This window comes from Hylobates moloch, unplaced genomic scaffold (genome assembly GCF_009828535.3).
Source record: "Hylobates moloch isolate HMO894 unplaced genomic scaffold, HMol_V3 SCAFFOLD_25, whole genome shotgun sequence".
In the NCBI taxonomy this organism is placed as follows: domain Eukaryota; kingdom Metazoa; phylum Chordata; class Mammalia; order Primates; family Hylobatidae; genus Hylobates; species Hylobates moloch.
In genome coordinates, this window is record NW_026652300.1 from 5,827,014 (window position 1) to 5,852,506 (window position 25,493).

Here is a 25,493-nt window from a genome sequence, read left to right on the forward strand (position 1 = left end):
AAGATTTATCATGTTTCCAAAATTTGTTGGGTCAATATCTTTTAAAAGTAATGCTGTCTTTTTTAAAAAATAGCAACCTAATCTAAATTCAGAATTTTGTCCTAACAAATAATTTTACCAAAATTGTGAAGCCAGTGTAGTGTGCCTGTGTACTATTTTATCTACTGACTCACTTAATTTTTGGTCTGTGTTTGGATTTGAAAACTATAAGGGATTTCAAAGAACATTCAGTCAAATTTCTACCTAATGTCATAAGGGCATTTCTCATATCCACAGTTTCTGGTTGGCCAGTTAGTAATTTCATCATGGTCATTATTCTAACTATAATTTTTTTTTTTTTTTCGAGTTGTAGTCTTGCTCTGTCTCCCAGGCTGGAGTGCAGTGGCGTGATCTCCGCTCACTACAAGCTCCGCCTCCTGGGTTCATGTCATTCTCCTGCCTCAGCTCCTGAGTAGCTGGGATTACAGGCGCCTGCCACCACGCCCAGCTAACTTTTTGTATTTTTAGTAGAGACAGGGTTTCACTGTGTTAGCCAGGATGGTCTCGATCTCCTGAACTCCTGATCTACCCACCTTGGCCTCCCAAAGTGTGGTATTACAGGCGTGAGCCCCCGTGCCTGGCCAATTCTTGAAACATATTCAGAGATTGGTGTAAAGTATACTGTTTGCTATGCAAATTTATGCGAAATTAGTGACATCAACAAGTGTTGGATTATCCTAGAACTCTGCGCCACACAGTTTTCATTACAATAATAGGTACGACAGTATATTAAGACAAAATTTCTACCTCCATGTGCTTTTAAATTCTGGCACAGCCAGAGAGAAAAATTCCGGACAGATGATAAAGTTACCGTTAGGTAATATGAATAAAATTAAATCTGTGGTGGTGTGTTCCCTTAAGTGAGAAGCCAATGGCAGGACATTTAGTTAGACTTAATATTTCTGAGCTGCTTTAGGTAACTATTATGAGATTTTATGGAAACAGCTTCTGATTTATATTTAAATCCAGCAATTATGACTTTATGAAAAATGAATTGCTGGGTGCAAGATTAGAAGTAGAAAGAATTGTTAGAAAGTAAATGCAACAGTCTAACCTGGATTGAGGTTATAGCCCTGGAAGTTGAGTGAAAGATTGTGCTATGGTTATGTTATAAAACTGTAGATCATTTGACTTACTCATGGTTCGGATGGTGGGATAGGAAGGAAGCTGTATCAAGAAAAGTTAGCTTTTATCCTCTTTTGTTCTTACTTAGTGTTAATGAATTTAAAACATCTCATTTATGTTATTTTTATACTCTCCTATAATTGTTCTTAATATCCTCTAAAACTTTTGCAGTTGGTCGAGATTCCTCTTTAAGAGGTCAGCAGGGAGACTCTTCTTTCATCATATGGGGTGTTCTCCATTTCTACCGTTCAGTTTAAATTGCATTATCTTTGTGGTAGCAGTTGTCTTAATGTTGAACTGACGTATACAGATGTAGGTTGTTTCTCTTAGAGGAAAACAAGTATGAGAAAACAAGATTTCCTCATACTTCCCTTCTGTGATTGATTTTTGTGTTTTAATCTAAATACATGTTATGTATTTATCTGTGCTCTATTTCACCTGCAGGGTTTTGTTTTTATACTTACAAGATCTGGAATCATTGAATAGTTATTTTATTTATTATTTTAAAAAATCGACTCCCAACTTTAGTTTTTTGATATTAGAACCTCCTTTTGTTATAACTCTGATTTAAAATATTACTGAGTCATTCAGCCACCTCTGAAAGTGTGTTAATGACAAAAACTGCAATTATTTTACACCAGCCCAATACTTTTACTAGCCAACAGTGCTACTTTTATATGTATGTATGTATGTGTGTAATGTTCATGAATATTTGAGTGCTGGCTGAATTTAAAGCACTGCATTAGTAGTTGAAAGTTTATAAATATCTAGTATGATTTCTTACTGTGTTTTTCATTAGGGAGATGATCAAAAGAGACAATAGAGATAGAAAGGTTAAAGATAGCACTTGGGAATACATGATTGAAAGTTGTAGATTTTATGATGTAATGTCTATAAAGCATAACATTTATCTCAATTTTTTTTTTTTTTTTGACACAGAGTTTCGCTCTGTCACCCAGGCTGGAGTACAGTGGCACAATCTCTACTCACTGCAACCTCTGCCTCCCAGGTTCACACCATTCTCCTGTCTCAGCCTCCCAAGTAGCTGGGACTACAGGCATCCGCCACCATGCCTGGCTAATTTTTTTTATATTTTTAGTAGAGACAGGGTTTCAGCATGTTAGCCAGGATGGTCTCGATATCCTGACCTTGTGATCCGCCTGCCTTGGCCTCCCAAAGTGCTGGGATTACAGGCGTGAGCCACTGCACCCGGTCTTATCTCAATTATTGTAGCCTTATATCACATACCTAGTTAGAGACAAAGTATTTAAAAATATATATTTCTAATATGAAAACACTTCTTAATAATTGTAACACAGGACTTCACTTGAAGACAGTGACAACTTTGAGAAGTTGGATACTGATGTTAGAAAAAGCTGTTGGAAATGCAGAACTTCAGATTTAAAGCAGGAAGCTAACTGAGGCATTCCATATACTAGTTTGTAATTGCCCTGAGAGAGAGAAAACATTAGAAAATCTTAGGAACAGAACCTGAAAGAGTATTTCTGTTAAAGAATAGGAAAAATGAGGAATCAGAATTGCTGGACTTTGGCGTGCTTCACTCAGGCATCATTTATGCCTGTCACTGAGATTGAAGCTAAAGGATAAGGAAAACAAATGAGTTAGGTGTAGAGAGTAGTACTTACCAGCTTGGCTTTTAGACATGTAGAATGTAAATCTTCAAGGAATGTTTAGGTAAAAATTTCTGTTAAACAATCGGGTATATATATGCATCTATTGCTTAGAAAAGGAGTCTGAAATACAGGTTGGAGTACTAAATAATTGTTGCTAAGGTGTAGAATACTGACATTTGAACTCTTAGCTGTTTTCATTAACACCATGGAAGGACTGCGTTAAGTACTAAATTAGCAGGCTGACTAATCTCGTTTTAATTTATTCAACTCCTACAGTTTTTCTGTATTAAGATGCATTTTTAAATATATCAAATTTGCCAATAGCTACACTTTCCCAATATATATATGAATACTTTCCCCCAGATACTGTATTTTGGAATTTGTCAAACCTACAGAAAAGTTAGGAAGGTAGCACACTGCCTGCTGATAGAACATTCACCTGCTTTTATCAATAAGTTAAATTTTGCCATGTTTATTTGTAGGCTTTCTGTATTAACATGCTCACATAAACATGTTTAGGTGAACTAGGTGAAATTGCATTACATATATTGTATGTGACCCCAAATAATTCATCTCTGCATCTGTAATACAGTAATTTGCTTTCATAGCCACTATACCATTGTTATACCTAAGAAAATTAAAAACTGATTATATCTAGATAGAATTTACACCCTATTAAAAAATTGCTTTTTTAAGTCTTGCTTCTTCACTTATTTATTTTAGTTTTATTTATTTATTATTTATTTATTTATTTATTTTGAGACGGAGTTTCGCTCTTGTTGCCCAGGCTGGAGTGCAGTGGCACGATCTCAGCTCACTGCAACCTCTGACTCCCGGGTTCAAGTGATTCTCCTGCCTCAGCCTCCCTAGTAGCTAGGATTACAGGCGCCCACCAGCATGCCTGGCAGCTAATTTTTGTATTTTTAGTAGCGACGGGGTTTCTCCATGTTAGTCAGGCTGGTCTCGAACTCCCAACCTCAGGTGATCTGCCCACCTCAGCCTCCCAAAGTGCTGGGAGCCACCGCACCTGGCCTATTTATTTTTTTATTATTATACTTTAAGTTCAGAGGCACATCTGCAGAACGTGCAGGTTTGTTACGTAGGTATACACATGCCGTGGTGGTTTGCTGCACCCATGAACCCGTCATCTACATCATTCTCAGCAAACTAACACAAGGACAGAATACCAAACACTGCATGTTCTCACTCACAGGTGGGAGTTAATCAATAAGAACACATGGACACAGGGAAGGGCCTGTCAGGGATTGGGGGGGCTAGGGAAGGGATAGCATTAGGAAAAATACATGATATAGATCTTGCCTCTTTTCAGAATCCATTCTTATTCCCAGTTCAGGTTCACTTAAGGTTCACATTAAATTTAGTACTTGGTTGTTGTGTCTGTTTAGTCTCTTTTAAGTATGTAAGAACACTTTCTAATACATTCTTTAAGAAACAGATTTAAAAGAAACAAGCCAGTTGTTTTTAGAATGTTCCCTATTTTTTTATTTATCCAATTCATTTCCTTGTATTTGATACAGGTTAGACTTTTTTTTTTTTTTGAAGTAGTGGAAATAATATTGCAATGTAGTATTTTCCTGATATTATCCACAACAGTTGCTGTGATACAATGTTGCTGTGTCATATATATAAATATAAATATTTTTATGTACATAGCATTTATTTTATAAAATATTTAAATATTTAAAATTTGTATATATAATATATTGCTGTGATATAATCAGGCAAATAAAACACTATAATATTGCTGTGATAAAAATGTTTATTATATATGGTATATAATTTTCATTTTGTATTGTGAGATGTTACTAAATTTACCTTAAGGCTTAAAAAAATCAGTGAAAAGGTATTTGTTCCTGCCCTTTATCTATGTTCATCAAAATAAAGATTTCTACTCTGATTTTAAATTTAAAATGAGTTTATTGAAAGTGAAAGGAAATCCTCACTTTTTGCAACTTACTGATAGTTTCAGATACTTAAAATGTTTTGGTCTGTGTATTCTTTATATAGTTCTGTGACTCTTCGTTTTCATGAGACTTGTGTATTCATTATGCTTTACTTTTAAAAGCATTTCTTTGAATGGAATCCTTGAAAGGAATTAAGTAATAAGGCTGCAGGTACTGGTTAGATTTTTCACTGTAATTTAAAAGGACCTTCTTTGTGTAGTTAAATGGCAGATGTGATCTGCTACAATAATAAGTAAGACTAGGTGTGAGAAGCATAGTAAAAAATAAAATCTTTAGAGGGAGGTTAACTAACCTTATTAGTTAACCACATTATTCTGGATTATGCAACAATAGGTTAGTTTGTTTTTTGCTATTTAAAGCACCATGATAAATATGAGGCCACTTGAAAATCAGTCCAAAACAATAGTAAGTAGCACATTTTCTTCTGAAAAGTTGAACTTCAGGAAATCTTTAGTTCAAGGGAGTATGTCAGACAGGAATTAAAGTAGAAATCATTCTTTCTAGAATACATAGTTTTAAAAATCCATCCTCAGTGATCCCCCAAAGAATTATGTATTGTAGAATTCAATACATAAACTAGTAGTTAAAAAGTAAATTTTCTTACCCAGGTGTAGTGGTGTGCATCTGTGGTCCCAGCTACTCAAGAGGCTGAAAAGGGAGAATCACTTGAGCCCAGAAGGTATAGGTCACAGCAGTGAGCCAAGTCACTGCACTGAGCCTCGGTGACAGAGTGAAACTATGTCAATAAATAAATAAGTAAATAAATAAATTTATTTTCTGAAATTTAAACAGTTCAATTCCAAAGAAATCAACATAAAGTTCATTCGTTACATATCCTTTGACTATCATTTAAAGCATTACTTATATTTCACTTTTAAAATTTGCTGTCTTAAATGTACATTTAGTTTCATTCATTATGCTTCCTATGATGTAACAACTATTATTTGTCTGTCTTTAACTTTGTAGACTTGGGAGATGTTCTATTTAATGTCACAAAAAAGTGTTAAAAAGAGAGCAGCATAGAACAGTGGTGAGAAATCCAAGCCCTGGAGTCCGATCTGCATATAATCTTGGTTTCTTCATTTCTTTGTCTTGGAGTCTCATGGCCAGTTACTAAACTTCTATAATTCTTGCTTCCTTTTCTGCAAAAGTAATAAATAGTAACAATATCTTACATGATTTTTCAGAAATTATTTGGGCCTGATAATAGAGAATGGTCTAAACATATTTTCAGTGTGTGAACTACTAAAATTTCAGTTGGCATTTATGCCACAATTTTTTCAAACTCAAAAACTAAACCTTAATAATTGTAATTATTTTAACTGTGTTCAGGAATTTTTCATATTGAGTTCAGATAATGTTTCTCATTTATTGAGTACAAATTGTTAAACCTTTTGCATATAATAATAGTTTTATATTGCTACTTTAACAAAATACTACAGATTTCCTGACCAAAAACATAAATTTATTATCTTAGAGTTCTAGAAAGAGATTATAAGGAAGAATTTGTTGGCTTGATTTTTCTAACTTCTTGAGACTGTCTACATTCCTTGATTTATGGACCCCTTCTGTCTTTGAAACCTGCAAAGTCTGATCATGTCCTCACATTGCATCATTCTGACACTAATGCTTCTCTTTCCCTCTTTTATTTTTATGGCCCCTTGCCATTATATTGGACCTAGCCAGGTAATCCAGGATAATTGTCAGATTTCAAGGTCAGCTGATGAGATACCTTAAATTCATCTGCAAATTTAATTTCCTTTGCCTTGCTACATGACATAATCACAGATTATGGGAATTAAGATGTGGACATCATTGTTAGGGAGGTGGATGTGGTTGTTATTCTGCTTACTGTATGTATGTTAACATTCTCATTCTTATTATCCTACTCCTCATAGTATTATGAAATAGGTATCATTCTCTTTTTTATAGGTGAGGAAACTCAGGCCCAGGATTTGCTCCAAAGAAACTAGTTTACTACAAAGTAATGGATACATAGACACTGGAGCCATACTGTTTGTATTTAAATCCCAGCTTCCTTTTTGGTATACCTGAGTTTCCTCATTTCCTAACATATTTGTTTATGAATCTGTAGTGTGCATCAATTGCCCAGAAAAATAAATCCCCTCATTGTTACATTTTAAACTTGTTTTACTTTGATGTTTTTATTTCTGATCAATACTTTTCCTTATTCTAATATTACAAGTGTATTTTATTTCAAGTATATTTTATCCTCTACTCTGAATAAAATCGAACTCTAAAGCATCTCTTTTTAGAAGGCTTCATTTCTCTAGCCTATTGTCTTTGCTATCCATAGTCCTCATCATCTTAAGTGTCTTATCATTGTACAAATAGGTTATTGATTAGGTTAGAATACACTATGTACCCTATGTAGATTAGGGGTTTTTTGTTTGTTTTTGAGACAAGGTCTCACTGTCACCCAGGCTGGACTGCACTGACATAATCTTGGTTCACTGCCATGTCTATCTCCCAGGCTCAAGCAGTCCTACCACCTTAGACTCCCAAGTAACTGGGACAACAAGTGCCTGCCACCACACCGGCTAATTTTTTGTATTTTTGGTAGACACAGGGTTTTGCTGTGTTGCCGAGTTTGGTCTCAAACTCCTGAGCTCAAGGGATACCCCCACTTCCACCTCCCAAAGTGCTCGGATTACAGGTGTGAGCTACCACACCCAGACTTGCACACTATGTAGAATAGAATGCACAACGTATTTCAAATAGAATCGTCAGGTTTATCAAATGGTTACAGAAACTGTTGATGGTTATTGTGATACCTTGGTTTATATCTTCTTGGATTAAAATAATTTAAACAAGAGACACACAGCAAAAGGGGTGTGGCATAGAGTAATTTTTTCAAAAGAAAAAGAGTATGTTGAAATTTAGGTACAGAATAGAGAGAATACACCCTGAGAGAGAGAGATGACACCCTGAGAGAGGATGGGCTGCTCATAGGTATGAAACAGCAAAGACTGGCCTGAGGGAGACTCCCTGCATGGGAATCTTACATGATTATTTGTAAGGAAGTCAGAAAGATGTTGCTAGTAAGCATGTTGTGGGTGGTCATCTGGGTCCTTAAGGTATTTGTTCATATGTCACATGTCTCATTAGCATCTTAAATCTCTACCCACGGGTGTGCTTTTTTTTTGTTAAAATGAGCAAATGGTCAGTTTGAGGATAGGTAAAATATACATGCTCTTTAGAGGGGAAAGTCTACTCGAAGATAGCTTAGGCTGAATGAGCTCAATGACAATGCAAATGCTAAGGCTTATTGTGTGGGCTATACGATCATCCCTGTTGAAGCAGCATCCCAAGAACACGGTCATCTCCTTAATTACTTATTTTGCCGCAAAACCTTATTTGTGCTTTTCTTTCAATGCAGAAGCCATTTTTATTCCATGCCTTTTCATATATTCTTTTATCCAAACAACTGAAAAAAAGTTTTAAGAAATAAGATTGAGTTGATTCTAGGAGGTGACTGGCATGATGGCCGAATAGGAACAGCTCTGGTCTGCAGCTCCTAGTGAGATCAATGCAGAAGGCAGGTGATTTCTGCATTTCCCACTGACGTACCCTGCTGATCTCACTGGGACTGGTCAGAAAGGGGGTGCAGCCCACAGAGGCCGAGCCAAAGCAGAGTGGGGGGTTGCCTTGTCCAGGAGGGGGTCAGGGAACTCCATCCCTGAGCCAAGGGAAGCCGTGAGGGACTGTACCATGAGGAATGGTGCACTTGGCTCAGATACTATGCTTTCCTCACAGTCTTCAACCTGCAGACCCAGAGGATTCCCTCAGGTGCCTACACCACTAGGGCCCTGGGTTTCAAGCACAAAACTGGGCGGCCATTTGGGCAGACACTGAGCTAGCTGCAGGGTTTTTTTTTTTTTCATGCCCCCAGTGGAGCCTGGAAGGGCCACCAAGACAGAACAGTTCAATCCCTGGAAAGGGGGCTGAAGCCAGGGAGTCAAGTCGTCTAGCTTAGCAGAGCCCACAGAGCCCAGCAAGCTAAGATCCACTGGCTTGAAATTCTTGCTGCCAGCACAGCAGTCTGAAGTCAACCTGGGTCACTCGAGCTTGGTGTGGGGAGGGGTGTCTGCCGTTACTGAGGCTTAAGTAGGCAGTTTTCCCCTCACAGTGTAAACAGAGCTTCTGGAAAGTTCACAATGGACAGAGTCCACTGCAGCTCGACAAAGCCACTATAGACTGCCTCTCTAGATTCCTCCTCTCTGGGCAGGGCATCTCTGAAAGAAAGGCAGCAACACCAGTCGGGCTTATAGATAAAATTCCTGTCTCACTGGGACACAGCACCTGGGGGAAGGGGTGGCACACTTTAACAGTTCCCTGCCAGTTGGCTCTGAAGAGACCAGCAGATCTCCCAGCACAGTAGTCAAGCTCTGCTAAGGGATAGACTGCCTCCCCAAGTAGATCCCCGAACCCCATGCCTCCTGTCTAGAAGACACCTCCCAGCAGGGGTTGACAGACATTGCATAGAGGAGAGCTACAGCTGGCATCTGATGAGTGCCCCTCTGGGACGAAGCTTCCAGAGGAAGGAGCAGGCAGCAGTCTTTGCTGTTCTGCAGGCTTCACTGGTGATACCCAGGTGAACAGGGTCTGGAGTGGACCTCCAGCAAACCTGCAACAGAGGGGACTATTAGAAGGAAAACTAACAAACGAAAAGAATAGCATCAACATCAACAAAAAGAGCATCCAAACAGAAACCCTATCTGAAGGTGACCAGCATCCCCAAGATCAAAATTAGATAAATCAATGAAGATGAGGAAAAACCAGCCCAAAAAGGCTGAAAATTCCAAAAATCAGCTCTTCTCCTCCAAAGGATCACAGCTCCTCACCAGCAAGGGAACAAAACTGGACAGAGAATGAGTTTGATGAATTGACAGAAGTAGGCTTCAGAAGGTCGGTAATAACAAACTCCTGTGAGCTAAAGGAGCATGTTCTAACCCAAATCAAGGAAGCTAAGAACGTTGAAAAAAGGTTAGACGAATTGCTAACAAGAATAACCAGTTTAATGAAGAACATAAATGACCTGATGGAGCTGGAAAACAGAGCACGGGAACTTCGTGAAGCATACACAAATATCAATAGCTGAATCGATCAAGTGGAAGAAATCATATCAGAGATTGAAGACAACTTAATGAAATAAGGTGTGAAGGCAAGATTAGAGAAAAAAGAATGAAAAGGAATGAACAAAGGCTGCAAGAAATATGGGACTATGTGAAAAGACCAAACATACATTTGATTGATATACCTGAAAGTGACGGGAGAATGGAACCAAGTTGTAAAACACTCTCCAGGATATTATCCAGGACAACTTCCCCAAGCTAGCAAGACAGGCCAACATTCAAATTCAGGAAATACCCAAAGAACACTACAAAGCTACTCCTCGAGAGAGCAACCCCAAGACACATAATGTCAGATTCACCAAGGTTGAAATGAAGGAAAAAATGTTAAGGGCAGCCACAGAGAATGGTCAGGTTACCCACAAAGGGAATCCCATCAGACTAAGATTGGATCTCTCTGCAGAAACTATGAGCCAGAAGAGAGTGGGGGCCAATATTCAACATTCTTAAAGAAAATAGTTTTCACAGAATTTCATATCCAGCCAAACTAAGCTTCGTAAGCAAGGGAGAAAACAGAATCATTTACAAACAAGCAAATGCTGAGAGATTTTGTCACCACCAGGCCTGCCTTAAAAGAGCTCCTGAATTCAGGAAGCACTAAATATAGAAAGGAACAACTGGAACTAACCATTGTGAAAAGATAACCAAATTCTGTAACCATCAACACTATGAAGAAACTGCATCAACTAATGGGCTAGCATTACAATGACAGGATCAAATTCACACATAAGAATATTAACCATAAATGTTAATGGGCTAAATGTCCCTGTTAAAAAGACAGAGACTGGCAAATTGGATAGACAGTCAAGACCTATCAGTGTGCTGTATTCAGGAGACCCATCTCACGTGCAGAGACACACTTAGGATAAAAAAAAAAAAAAAAAAGATGCAGGAAGATTTAGCAAACAAATGGAAATCAGATAAAAGGAGGGGTTGCAATCCTAGTCTCTGATAAAACAGACTTTAAACCAACAAAGATCAACAGAGACAAAGAAGGGCATTACATAATGGTAAAAGGATCAATGCAACCAGAAGAGCTAACTTTCCTGAATATATATACAGCCAATACAAGAGCACCCAGATTTATAAAGTAAGTTCTTCAAGACCTAAAAAGAGACTTAGATTCCCACACAGTAGTAGTCGTGACAATAATAGTGGAAGGCCTTAATAGCCCACTGTCAGTATTAGATCAACAAGACAGAAAATTAACAAGGATATTCAGGACTTTGAACTCAGCTCTGGACCAAGCAGACCTAACAGATATCTATGGAACTCTCCACCCCATATCAACAGAATGTACATTCTTCTCAGCACCACATTGCACTTACTTTGAAACTGACCACATAATTGAAAGTAAAACACACCTCAGAAGATGCAAAAGAATGGAAATCTTAACAGTCTGAGACCACGGTGCAATCAAACTAGAACTCAGGTTTAAGAAACTCACTCAAAACCCCACAAATACATGGAAACTGAAAAATCTGCTCCTGAATGACTACTGGGTAATTAACAAAATTAAAGAAAAAATAAAGAAGTTCTTTGAAACCAATGAGAACAAAGATACAACATACCAGAATCTCTGGGACACAGCTAAAGTGTTGTATAGAGGGAAATTTTTAGCACTGAATACCCACAGGAGAAAGCAGGAAAGATCTAAAATCATCACACTAACATCACAATTAAAAGAACTAGAGAAGCAAGAGCAAACAAATTCAAAAGCCAGCAGAAGGCAAAAAGTAACTAAGGCAGTAACTTCACAGCAGGACTAAAGAAGATAGAAACACAAAAAACTCCTCAAAAAATTAATGAATCCAGGAGCTGATTTTTTTAAAAGATCCATAAAATAGACCACTATCCAGACTAATGAAGAGGAGAGAAAAGAATCACACAGATGCAATAAAGGAGAGATAAAGGGGAGATCACCACTGATCACACAGAAATGCAAACCACAATCAGAGAATACTATAAACACCTCCACGCAAATAAACTAGAAAATCTAGAAGAAAGGAATAAATTTTTGGACACATACACCCTCCCAAGACTAAACCGGGAAGAAATTGAATCCCTGAATAGACCAATAACAAGTTCTGAAATTGAGGCAGTAATTAATACCCTATCAACCAAAAAAACTCAGCACCAGACAAATTCACAGCCAAATTCTATCAGAGGTACAAAGAGGAGCTGGTACCATTCCTTCTGAAACTATTCCAAACAATAGAAAAAGAGGGACATCTCCTTAACTCATTTGATGAGACCAGCATTATTTCGATACCAAAACCTGGCAGAGACACAAGAAATAAAAAAAAAAAAAAATTCATGCCAATATCCCTGATGAACATCGATGCAAAAATCCTCAGTAAAATACTGGCAAGCCAAATCTAGCAGCACATCAAAAAGCTTATCTACTAGGATCAAGTCAGCTTCATTTCTGGAATGCAAGGCTGGGTCAACATACACAAATCAATAAACGTAATCCATCACATAAACAGAACCAATGACAAAAAACACATGATTATCTCAATAGATGCAAAAAAAGCCTTCAACAAAATTCAACACCCCTTCACAACTCCCAATAAACGAAGTATTGATGGAAAGTATCTCAAAATATTCGAGCTATTTATGATAAACTAAATGAGCAATGTCATACTGAATGAGCAAAAACTGGAAGCTTTCCCTTTGAAAACCAGCACAAGACAAGGATGCCTTCTCTCACCACTCCTATTCAACATAGTGTTGGAAGTTCTGGCCAGGGCAATCAGGCAGGAGAAAGAAATAAAGGGTATTCAGTTAGGAAAAGAGGAAGTCAACTTGTCTCTGTTTGCAGATGACATGATTGTATATTTAGAAAACCCCATCGTCTCAGCCTCAAATCTCCCAAAGCTGATAAGCAACTTCAGCAAAGTTTCAGGAAACAAAAGTCATTGTGCAAAAATCACAGGCATTCCTGTACAACAGTAATAGCCAAATCATGAGTGAACTCCCCATTCACAACTGCTACAAAGAGAATTAAATACCTAGGAATACAACTTAAAGGGATGTGAAGGACCTCTTCAAGTAGAACTACAAAAGCAATGCCCAACGGAATAAGAGAGGACACAAACAAACAGAAAAACATTCCATGCTCATGGATAGGAAGACATTGTGAAAATGGCCATACTGCCCAAATTAATTTATAGCTTCAGTGCTATCTCCATCAAGCTACCATTGACTTCCTTCACAGAATTAGAAAAAACTACTTGTAAATTTCATATGGAACCAAAAAATAGCCCGCATAGCCCAGGCAATCCTAAGCAAAACGCACAAAGCTGGAAACATCACACTACCTGACTTTGAGCTATACAACAAGGCTACAGTAACCAAAACAGCATGGTACTGGTACCAAAACAGATACACAGACCAACGGAACAGAACAGAGGCCTCAGAAATAACACCTTACATCTACAACCATCTGATCTTGACAAACCTGACAAAAAAAAGCAATAAGGGAAATATGCCCTATTTAATAAATGGTGTTGGGAAAACTGGCTAGCCATATGCAGAAAACTGAAACTGGACCCCTTTTTTACACCTTACACAAAATTAACTCATATGGATTAAAGACTTAAACATAAGACCTAAAACCATAAAAACCCTAGAAGAAAACCTAGGCAATACCATTCAGGACATAGGCATGGGCAAAGACTTTATGACTAAAATACAAAAAACATTGTCAACAAAAGCCAAAATTGACAAATGGATCTAATTAAACTAAAGAATTTTCTCCACAGCAAAATCAGTAGGCATCCTACGGAATGGGAGAAAATTTTTGCAATCTATCCATCTGACAAATGGCTAATATCTGGAATCTACAAGGAACTTTACAAATTTACAAGAGATAAAAAACAACCCCATCAAAAAGTGGGCTAAGGATATAAACAGAGACTTTTCAAAAGATATGTGGCCAACAAACATGAAAAAAAGTGTATCACTGATCATTAGAGAAATGCAAATCAGAACCACAGTGAGATACCATCTCACACTGCGTAAAATGGTGATCATTAAAGTCAGGAAACAACAGATGCTTGCAAGTAGGTGGAGAAATAGAAACGTTTTTACACTGTCGATGGGAGTGTAAATTTAGCCATTGTGGAAGACAGTGTGGTGATTCCTCAAGGATCTAGAACGATAAATACCATTTGACTCAACAATTCCATTACTGGGTGCATACCCAAAGGATTATAAATTATTCTACTGTAGAAACACATGCACATATATTTACTGCAGCACTGTTCACAATAACAAAGACTTGGAACCAACCCAAATGCCCATCAGTAATAGTCTGGATAAAGAAAATGTGGCACATACACACCATGGAATACTGTGCAGCCAAAAGATGAGTTCCCGCCCTTTACAGGTACATGGGTAAAGTTGGGAACCATCATTCTCAGCAAACTAACACAAGAACAGAAAACCAAACACTGCATGTTCTTACTCCTAAGTGGGAGTTGAGATCACATGGACACAGGGAGGGGAACATCACACACCAGGGCCTGTCGGGAGTCAGGGGGTTAGGGGAGGAATAGCATTAGGATAAATACCTAACATAGATGACAGGTTGATGTGTGCAGCCAACCACCATGGCACATGTGTACCTATGTCACCAGCCAGCTTCTATTTTTTTTCCCACTTCAGAGCAGAGTATGTAAAATATATAACCTTAACAAAGTGATGTTGTCTAAATCCTGTTGCCTTTTAGGCGTCCCAGTATTCCTCCTGTATTATGCCTTAACAGAAGGCCACAACATGCCTGTTCATTTCCTTTTGTTTATATTTTTTAAATTGAATTTGTAATTGCCGTAGGGTAAATCTATTCAAATTGAGCAAAATAAAGAAATGACAACACTACATTTCTGTGGCTCTTTATAAGCCATTCAGTTCTCTTCAGATGAAATCTGTATCAAGGATTAGCCAAAGCAGACAGTTTATGTTAAAACAAGTCTTGAAATTTATCTTGAATCTTTTAAATATTCTTTCCCTTAATACTATTACTTTCTATGTATTCTTCCATGCCCTTTAATTGAATCAGATTCTTATTTATGTAGTCTCCATAAAAGCCTCTATCTCTCAAAATTATTGTTCTTTATTCATTTCCTACTACTGCCTTCTGAAGTGGTAAGGAATAAAAATTTCTTTGCAGGAGAATACATGAGAACATGGAGCAACCACAATTCAGTTATTCAATATTGTTAATATAACAGCAGTCAGCTTTTAAGATTTCACTGTTGGGGCTTATAATTCTCTACCATCATTCCAGAGAATCTGCTTCTGGAATGGCTGTTGTAATATATAATGACAGTATTATTATTTTATGTTAGTAATATTCAACTGTTTGTTTCTGTAGTGTCTATAGAAATACTATTCATTCTTAGTGTTTACTTCTAGCAACAAAGCGTTATTCCTTTGTAGTGTTTTGCCTCGTTTTTATATGAAATTTAAAAACTAAGTATATAAAGTAACACAATAAAAACAGTGATGTAATTGTCAAAATAATGAGAATTATTGGAAATGAAAGTTTATCTGTTGAGGAACAAATAGAACCAAACTGACTGCACAGAAATAAGCTTCATTATGGTCAGGTGTGGTGGCTCACACCTGTAATCCTAGCACTTTGGGAGACCAAGGCAGGCAGATCACCTGAGTTTGAGACCAGCCTGGCCAACACAGTGAAACCCTGTCTCCACTAAAAAAAAAAAAAAACTCCATCAAAAAAAAAAAAAAAAAAAACTAACCCTCATTATTTGAGGAAACATAATGTTTTTTTAGCCCCAAGGATTTTATCTTCATGAAAGTCAATGGCACATGTTGGTGGGGTGAGTAGGTACAAAAATTGACAAATGGTGAGCAGAAGAGAGTATGGAAGACATAGTAAGAGGAAGCTTGAAATTAAACCCAGTTTGGAAATCCTTAATCCCTAATTAAATAGCCTTGTAACATCATGCAAACTTTACCTTTTTGACTCTCACATTTCCCACTTAGTAAAATGGGTATGGATGCTTCTTGTACTGAGCTGTTAAGAGAATTGTGTGGCATATCTAATGTAAAGTACCAGTTCCATGTCTTGTGTATGGTACTAAGCCTTCATGATTGCTGCTGCTTTGTGGCACTTTATTTTCTCATTTGGAAACAGTTGAATTTGCAAAACGCAAATTCATAAAATTTGAGGCATTATTTTCCTGAGAAATATGACATGTTTTGAAGCACTGTTTTGAAAACATATGCAGTAATATCCCTGTACCCAGAAGTGAAATCATGTAGAAGAGGGATAGGAGGAAGACATCAGTAGATGCTACAGATCCAGTGTGGTTTATATTCTTACTTTTTGACAGGAACTGAATTTTTTACTTGTCTCCCCTGGCACCTCTTTCATACACACAAAAACTCTCAATAAGACTTTCCTGGTGAAATTCAAATATAGACATAAATATGGCTTTGTTTCTAAATAGGCATAATTGCTAAGGGCAAACTGAAAATTATATATTTTATATTATACTTAAGGAATTTGTCATGCCACATTAGGCTTATATTGCTGTACTTATGTTTTTAAATAAGTTAGCATATTTTGTATGTAATATCCCTAATGATTTTGCCCCAGGGTTACTTATAGGAATTCTGATTTAAAAAGTAAGGAAAAGAAACATAACAAGTAATAGTTTAACCTGGCAAGTAACAAATAGCAAGAAAATATAAATGAAGGAAATTAAATCTGCCATTAATGTATATTGTAAAATTTTATGTAAATTTAAATTTACATAGAACTTAATGTATATTGTAAAATTTAACTGTTGTTATTTAGTCCCACGACAGTTTACAAAACCAAAACAGATAAAGCCTCATGCTCATGATGCTTACACTCATGGGAAAGAAAGACAATAAACAGATGTGGAAAATAATTTTACATACTGATAATATGATCATTTTCCCCCAAAATATTTGGTATGTAATCCATATAATGATAATTTCAAGTCCATATCTATAGTGTAACAGAGCAACAAGCTCCAATTTAGCTCAAACTCTCCTGATTCCAGGAGGTTATATGTTTACAAACGGTGTTAATGGCATTTTTATTTAAACCTATATCATGCTTTCTAAGGTAAGTTGAGAGTTGAAATGTTCCTTAGAGTATCAGCTATACCACCTCTGCTTTGAAAAACTTAGATTCACAGAAACTTTAGCAGGCAGTTTTGAGCAGTGACAGCAAATTACAGGAAAATCAGCAGTATTTGTAATTGTATACCATATATTGTTATCCTCACAAGTATGTGTAGGAAAGGTATAAATTATAAGAAAAGTCAGTGTGAATAACAATGAAGGATTCTACTATACCATTTTCAAATTAAAATTCAGTAAGTAATACTCTTTTTTTTTTCCTTTGTTATTATGTTGGAACTAACTTTGTATCTCGTAGTGACCATATTCATAGATAATTGTCTGCTGTGGTTGGTGCCAAAGTTTTAAAATCTATTGTATAACTGCTTGTGAGGGTATAGGCAGCCTTCTTGCCTTTCTATAATCATGAAAATTCCAACCTGTAATTCTGAACTTTTATTTCAAAGGTGAAGAAATGGACTCTTAGAAGAGTTATTTTACTTGTCCAAATTAGATCCCAAATAAAGAATATATCTGTAATTAGGGATGAGTTTATTGTAGATTATGATCATTGCATTTTTATAATCAAATATCAGTTATTCTCAACTTTAAATATTTTAACACTGTCATCAGCCAGCATGCACATTTGAAAATTTGAGGAAAAGAAAAATTACCATGTGAATAGACTTTAGAATGCAGATTCACAAAGTTATTTCTAATTGGTATACCTTTTATGTAAAAATATTCAGTATTTAGTTAGTCTCAGAAATAATTTTTTCCCACAATAGGTATTGTCTTTTGAAAATTCTGAAGCAATGTCAGACATTGAGAGAAGCTCTCGTTGCAGCAGGAAAAGAGATTATATGGCATGGGAGGACAAATGATGAACCAGCTCATTACTGTAGCATTTGTGAGGTGAGTAACTGTTTCTACTGATAGTTGTTTTGTCTTGGATTCTCTAGGTTTTGAATTGTTGTTGCTTTATTTTAAATTTTCCTATACTTTTATGTAATGCTTTTGATTGAAATTGTCTATTAAAACTGTTAGGCTAAGTTCTCATCTGATACAATATTTTGCTAACTAGATCTATTAAAAGTATCTCCTACAGAAGAATTTATTTAGTAAATCCTTGTCCAAATGATAATCATCTCACTTTAAACTAAGAACAGTCCATAACAAGTACACAGATGCCTACAAACAGGATTTATTTCAATATTCAGGCAGATCAGGATGAAGTCCTTTCTGGTTCATTTCATAAATCATTATTGACTTTTCTCTTCTGACTGAGGCTTACAAGATGTACAGAATAAGCATGTGTTGCTTGCCCTGGAGAAGTTTACATTCTACTTGCAGAGACAAACTATAAACAACACATTGTAATGCACATCTAACTGATGAATATGAGGTTAGATGTAAATACAAACTACTACAGAAACACTGAGGAAAATTATTGTTCTGCTGTTTTTCTCCTTGCAAGCACACAAACTTAACATTTGACTTCTCGAAAAATATTCTGATTGCAGCAGACAAAAATAGCAATAATTGGAGATTTATAGAACATCATTAGGCTTTAGGAACATTGGATGGATGGGAAAAGGAGTAGGGTATTCAGTAAAGGGTAATTAATTATTTCAATGTGGCTGAAAAGTATATGGCAAATTCTTAAAGTCCGTCAGGGTAGGCTGTGTCTATAGTTTGCAAATCATCTTGATTCATTTTAAGGAATTTGATATATATTCTGACATAAACGAAGCTTTTAAGTTTCTGAGCAGAGGACTATGTTATGTGTTTCAGAAAAAAAGGTGATTGATTGCCGAGACCAGCTTGGTCGGGGAGACCCTGACCCAGCTTACGAGAGGAATTAAAGACACACACACAGAACTACAGAGGTGTGAAGTGGGAAATCAGGGGCCTCACAGCCTTCAGAGCTGAAAGCCTTGAACAGAGATTTACCCACGTATTTACTAACAGCAAGCCAGTCATTAGCATTGTTTCTATGGATATTAAATTAACTAAAAGTATCTCTTACGGGAAACAAAGAGATGGGCTGAATTAAAGGAATAGGTTGGGCTAGTTAACTGCAGCAGGAGCATGTCCTTAAGGCACAGATCGCTAATGCTATTGTTTGTGGCTTAAGAATGCCTTTAAGCGGTTTTCCACCCTGGGCGGGCCAGGTGTTCCTTGCCCTCATTCTCATAAATCCACAGTCTTCCAACGTGGGTGTTGTGACCATCATGAACATGTCACAGTGCTGCAGAGATTCTGCTTAGGGCCAGTTTTGGGGCCAGTTTATGGCCAGATTTTGGGGGGCCTGCTCCCAACATGTCCCCATCCTTTGATTTGCAAATCGATAAAAGCAAGAGCAGCTTTGTCACCGTGATCTACTTCTCTCAGGAGTCAGGATCCACGTCTGCAGACTAGACAAAGACAAACAACACAGATTAAAAGCACAATCATCATTGAAATCACAGAGCTTCCAAGTATTTTCATCCATTTTAATGGATTACGAGCTGCTAATTTGTCCGTAACTCCGTCAAGCACTCTAGTTCCTGGCATTAAGGTCAAGTGTGCCTGGGTTGTTTTAAATATTCGTTCTTTAATTTTGCAGTATCCAAAGACAAGTTTGTAGCGTGTCTTTCTAGATGCTTTTTATTCCTTCCCAAATTTTGATCTTATTAAGAGCTATTAATAGTTTCCACAAATCCTTGTGATTATCTCCTACGATAAGCTATATCATTTGATGTTGAGGTGCCACTATACCACCATAGTTCCAAATAATAGGAACTTTTGCTGTACTTCTTATCATCACTACCATCTGACCGTTCCGTTCAGACCAGCTGAACATAGTGTGGCCATGGCACACAGACTGAGAGGCTCAATTTAAGCTAAACATCCCCTTGGAGGACCAATCAATAATGATTCCATAGGAATTGTTGTGCAGCACCTCTATCTGTTCTGCAGTGCAATTGTCCTAAATAAGTACATTCATTATTTCTGGCCAGGTTCTATTTTGTTTACAAATAGGTTTTTGAAGGCAGTATTCCTCAATTACAGGAGCACATTTATTATGGTGAATAGTGAGATCAGAAAGCATGTGTAACTGTGTCATAGAGTGATTGCATCCAGGCATTATTGCCAGCCAAGATTGATAAATATACCCAATAAGTATAATTGTTCTCTGTGTCAGCCATTATTGAAGGAATACTCATGGCAGTGATGATAACCACTATCATAGCTACCATTAAATTACTCATTGTGACTGGTTGTCCTGCTTTCCTCAGGTTTTCTTCTGCCATCTATGACTGCTTCTTGATCTGTCCCCAGGGGGTTGGCTGTGTTCAACAGGTGTTGCTCGTGACAGTTGTGGTGCTCCTCAGTGTCAGTCAACGTGGCTGCAACTGGGGGATCCTCAGGATCCTCCCGGAGTCTCTTCCTCGGCATCTGGCTCATGATAAGGTTTCAGGTGTCTTGATGGTATCAAAATTGGCTGTAATTTTGGCCTGGAGAAACACAAGCATAACCTCTACCCCAAGTTATTATTTTACCTATTTCCCAACTTTTTGTAATCGGATCTCTCCACCAAATCAGTTGTTCTGCTTCTGTCTTTACAGCTGGTTTCTGTAGATGCTGTTCAGCTGCTGATAACATCTGGCCTTTGGGCAGGCTCAAAAAATTTAAAGTTAATAATGCTAGATTTAGTTGCATCTGCGAGGTTCCATATTCTCTGTCTCCCCCTTTCTGCTTTTGCAACTGCTGTTTTAGGGAGAGATTCATTCCTTCCACTATGGCTTGTCCTTGAGAATTCTATGGGATACTGTATCCGGAATTGGTGGGTTCTTGGTCTCACTGACTTCAAAAATGAAGCCGCGGACCCTCGCGGTGAGTGTTACAGCTCTTAAGGTGGCGCGTCTGGAGTTGTTCGTTCCTTCTGATGTTCGGATGTGTTCGGAGTTTCTTCCTTCTGGTGGGTTCGTGGTCTCACTGGCTGAGGAGTGAAGCTGCAGACCTTCATGGCGAGTGTTACAGCTCTTAAGGCGGCGCATCTGGAGTTGTTCTTTCCTTCCGATGTTCGGATGTGTTCGGAGTTTCTTCCTTCTGGTGGGTTCGTGGTCTCGCTGGCTTGGGAGTGAAGCTGCAGACCTTCATGGTGAGTTTTACAGCTCTTAAGGTGGCACGTCTGGAGTTATTCGTTCCTTCTGGTGGGCTCGTGGGCTCGTGGTCTCACTGGCTTCAGGAGTGAAACTGCAGACCTTCTCGGTGAGTGTTACAGCTCATAAAAGCAGTGTGGACCCAAAGAGCAGTAGCAAGTTTAATTGCAAAGAGCGAAAGAACAAAGCTTCCACAGTGTGGAAGGGGACCCTAGCGAGTTGCCGCTGCTGGCTCGGGCAGCCTGCTTTTATTCTCTTATCTGGCCCCACCACATCCTGCTGATTGGCAGAGCTTAGTGGTCTGTTCTGACAGGGCGCTGATTGGTGTGTTTACCATTCCTGAGCTAGACATAAAGGTTCTCCACATCCCCATCAGATCAGTTAGATACAGAGTATTGACACAAAAGTTCTCCAAGGCCCTACCAGGGCAGCTAGATACAGAGTGTTTATTGGTGCACTCACAAACCTCGAGCTAGACACAGGGTGCTGATTGGTGTGTTCACAAACCTTGAGCTAGATACTGAGTGCCGATTGGTGTATTTACAATCCTTGAGCTAGACATAAAGGTTCTCCAAGGCCCCACCAGAGCAGCCAGATACAGAGTGTCGACTGGTGCACTCACAAACCCTGAGCTAGACACAGGGTGCTGATTGGTGTGTTCACAAACCCTGAGCTAGATAGAGAGTGCTGATTGGTGTATTTACAATCCCTGAGCTAGACATAAAGGTTCTCCAAGGCCCCACCAGACTCAGAAGCCCAGCTGGCTTCACTTACTGGATCCTGCACCAGGGTTGCAGGTGGAGCTGCCTGCCAGTCCCACTCCGTGCTCTCGCACTCCTCAGCCCTTGGGTGGTTGGTGGGACTGGGTGCTGTGGAGCAGGGCTGGCGCTCGTCAGGGAGGCTTGGGCTGCACAGGAGCCCACGGAGGCGGGGGAAAGGCTCTGGCATGGCGGGCTGCAGATCCCGAGCCCTGTCCCGCAGGAAGGCAGCTAAGGCCCCGCGAGAAATCGAGCGCAGCGCTAGTGGGCTGGCACTGCTGGGGGACCCAGTACACCCTCTGCAGCCGTTGGCCCGGGTGCTAAGCCCCTCATTGCCCAGGGCCAGCAGGGCCAGCCGGCTGCTCTGAGTGCAGGGCCTGCCAAGCCCACGCCCACCCGGAACTCCAGCTGACCCACAAGCATGCACGCAGCCCCGGTTCCCACTCGCACCTCTCCCTCCACACTTCCCTGCAAGCTGAGGGAGTGGGCTCTGGCTTTCGCCAGCCCAGAAAGGTGCTCCCACAGTGCAGCGGTGGGCTGAAGAGCTCCTCAAGTGCTGCCAAAGTGGGAGCCCAGGCAGAGGAGGCACTGAGAGCAAGCAAGGGCCGTGAGGACTGCCAGCACACTGTCACCTCTCAATACTAGTAATGTGTTTAATATTCCACATAGAGAAAAATGTAGCTAGAGCTTGGCTAGTATAGCCTGGGGCATTATCTGTGTTAATAGGAGCTGGAATGCCCATCACCGCAAAACACTGCAAAAGACGTTTAACACAGGCAGAAGACTCTCCTGATTGGCATATAGCCCAAAGTGAGAAAAGGTATCCACACATACATGTACGTAAGCTAGCCTCCCAAACAAGGGAGCATGTGTGACATCCATTTGCAAAAGAGAATTAGGTTCCAGTCCTGAGGATTAACTCCTCCTGTAAAAGATGAAGAATGTACCATTTGGCAAGTTAGGCATCGCTGGGTAATAGCTTTAGCTTCTTTCCAGGTAATGCTGTATCTGCGTTTGAGACTAGAGGCATTAACATGGGTTAAATTATGAAAGTGTCTAGCATTAGATACTGCATTAGCACCTAGGCAATCAGTCATTTCATTCCCTTCAAAAGTCCTGGAAGAGGTGTGTGAGCCCTAATGTGAGTGATGTAAAAAGGGTGCATTCTACTTCTAACTGCTGTTACAGTTGAGGAAATAGTCATCAGTTGTTCATCTGTATGAAATCGTAACTGAGCATTTTCAGTTAACTTTGTGGAATGAACCATGTATGAAGAATCAGAAATCACATTAATAGGCATATCAAAAGCAGTCTGGCCGGGCGCGGTGGCTCACACTTGTAATCCCAGCACTTTGGGAGGCCGAGGAGGGCGGATCACGAGGTCAGGAGATCGAGACTACGGTGAAACCCCGTCTCTACTAAAAAATACAAAAAATTAGCCGGGCATGGTGGTGGGTGCCTGTAGTCCCAGCTACTCGGAGAGGCTGAGGCAGGAGAATGGCGTGAACCCAGGAGGCAGAGCTTGCAGTGAGCCAAGATTGCGCTACTGCACTCCAGCCTGGGCGACAGAGCGCGACTCCATCTCAAAAAAAAAAAAAAAAAAAAAAAAGCAGTCAATACCTCAGTTACAGTTACAAGCTCCACTTTTTGTGCTGAAGTATAGGGCGTCTGGAAAACTTTACCTTTTGAGCCAAAATAAGAAGCTTTACCATTACTAGACCCATCTGTAAAAACATTCTCAGCATCTTCAATTGGTTCAAATTTAGTTATTTTAGGGAGAATCCAATTAGTTAATTTCAAAAACTGAAACAGCTTCATTTTTAGGAAAATGATTAATGAGAATACCCACAAAGTCAGCTAAATGGGTTTGCCAAGTAAGACTGTTTATAAAAGCTTGCTGAATTTGTGCTTTTGTGAGAGGCACAATAATTTTTCCAGGATCATGACCATGTAATTTAACAATCCAAGTTCTCCCAATCCCTATTGTAGTAGCGATTTGATGTAAATAAGGAGTTAGCATCTGTGAATTAGTGTGTAGAAGAAAAAGCCACTCTACTAAGTCCTGTTCTTGGACAGTAACACCAGTAGGTGAATGCCGAGTTGAAAAAATTAGCAAATCTAGAGTCTTCTCTGGATCTAGTCTATTTATTTGAGCTTTATTGACGTGCTTCTCGATCAGTTGTAACTGTGTCTCAGCCTTCTTTGTTAATTGCCGAGGGCTAGTGAGACTAAGATTTCGTCTGAGGATGGAAAACAGATTACTCATAGCATAGGTAGGAATCCCTAGATCAGATTGTATCCAATTAATGTCCCCTAGTAATTTTTAAAGTTGTTTAATGTTTTTAGTTGATCCCTATGTATGGTTACTTTCTGTGGCACACTGGTAGTGTCATTTACTAAGGTCCCCAAGTAGGAGTAAGTAGTAGTCTGAATTTTGTCAGGAGCTATAATTAAGCCAGCACGAGAAATCGAATTTTGCAAGTGATCGTAACATTGGAGTAATATTTCTTGAGTGGGGGCAGCACAAATTATATCATCCATATAGTGAATAATGTAACACTGGGAAAATTTTTTACGAGTAGGTTCAATTGCTTGCCCTAAATACTTCTGGGGCAAATTGTTAGACTGTTTAACATGCTTGTGGCAACACTTTCCAGTGATAACACTTAGCAGGCTGCAGGTTGTTTACTGCAGGAATTGTAAATACAAACCGTTCACAGTCTTGCTCAGCTAAAGGGATAGTAAAGAAACAGTCTTTTAAGTCTATGACTATTAAAGGCCAATTTTTTTGAATCATAGCAAGAGAAGGCAATCCTGGCTGTAATGCTCCCATAGGTTGTATAACTGAATTGATGGCTCTTAAGTCAGTTAACATTCTCCATTTACTTGATTTTTTCCTAATGACGAAAACTGGAGAATTCCAAGGAGAAAATGTTGGAGCTATGTGTCTGTTTTTTAATTGTTCAGTAACTAATTTCTCTAAAGCCTCCAGTTTCTCTTTACTTAGCAGCCATTATTCTATCCAAATTGGCTTATCTGTTAACCATTTTAAAGGTATCGGTTCTGGAGGCTTAACAGTGGCCACCATCAAAAATTATTTCCTAATCTTTAGCAAGAATTTTGTCCTTCCACTTGAAGCGGTTCTTTCAAACCTTGCAAGTTTTCTTCTAGTCCCATACCAGGGACATACCTCATTTTATGCATTGTATGTTGACTTTGAGGGCTATATAATTGATCTAGAATTAGAACTTGTGGTCCCCATTGTTATAATAAATCTCTTCCCCATAAATGTATAGGTACAGAAGTTATAATTGGTTGAATAGTCCCAGGTTGTCCATCGGGCCCGTCACAATGCAAAGTGTAACTGATATACTTCAGGGGCTTTACCAACTCCAACTATGTTAAATTGAGCGGTTTGAATTGGCACGTGTATGGCCAATGCTGCAGAGAAATGATTGAAATGTCCGCTCCTATATCTACCAAACCTTTTAATTCTCTTCCCTGAATAGTTATTTTACAGGTAGGA

At 38.7% G+C, this 25,493-nt stretch overlaps 1 protein-coding gene across 12 annotated transcripts in view; it reads left to right on the forward strand.

Moving 5' to 3' along the window:
* The window catches only part of LOC116811472 (histone demethylase UTY), a 262,322-nt gene that overhangs the window by 226,919 nt on the left and 9,910 nt on the right, over positions 1-25,493 (forward strand). For all 12 annotated transcript variants that reach the window (XM_058434449.1, XM_058434450.1, XM_032756502.2 and 9 more), the window contains one exon: positions 17,850-17,976. In XM_058434449.1, coding sequence (XP_058290432.1) covers positions 17,850-17,976 — 127 coding nt within the window. The remainder of the gene's footprint in view (positions 1-17,849; positions 17,977-25,493) is intronic.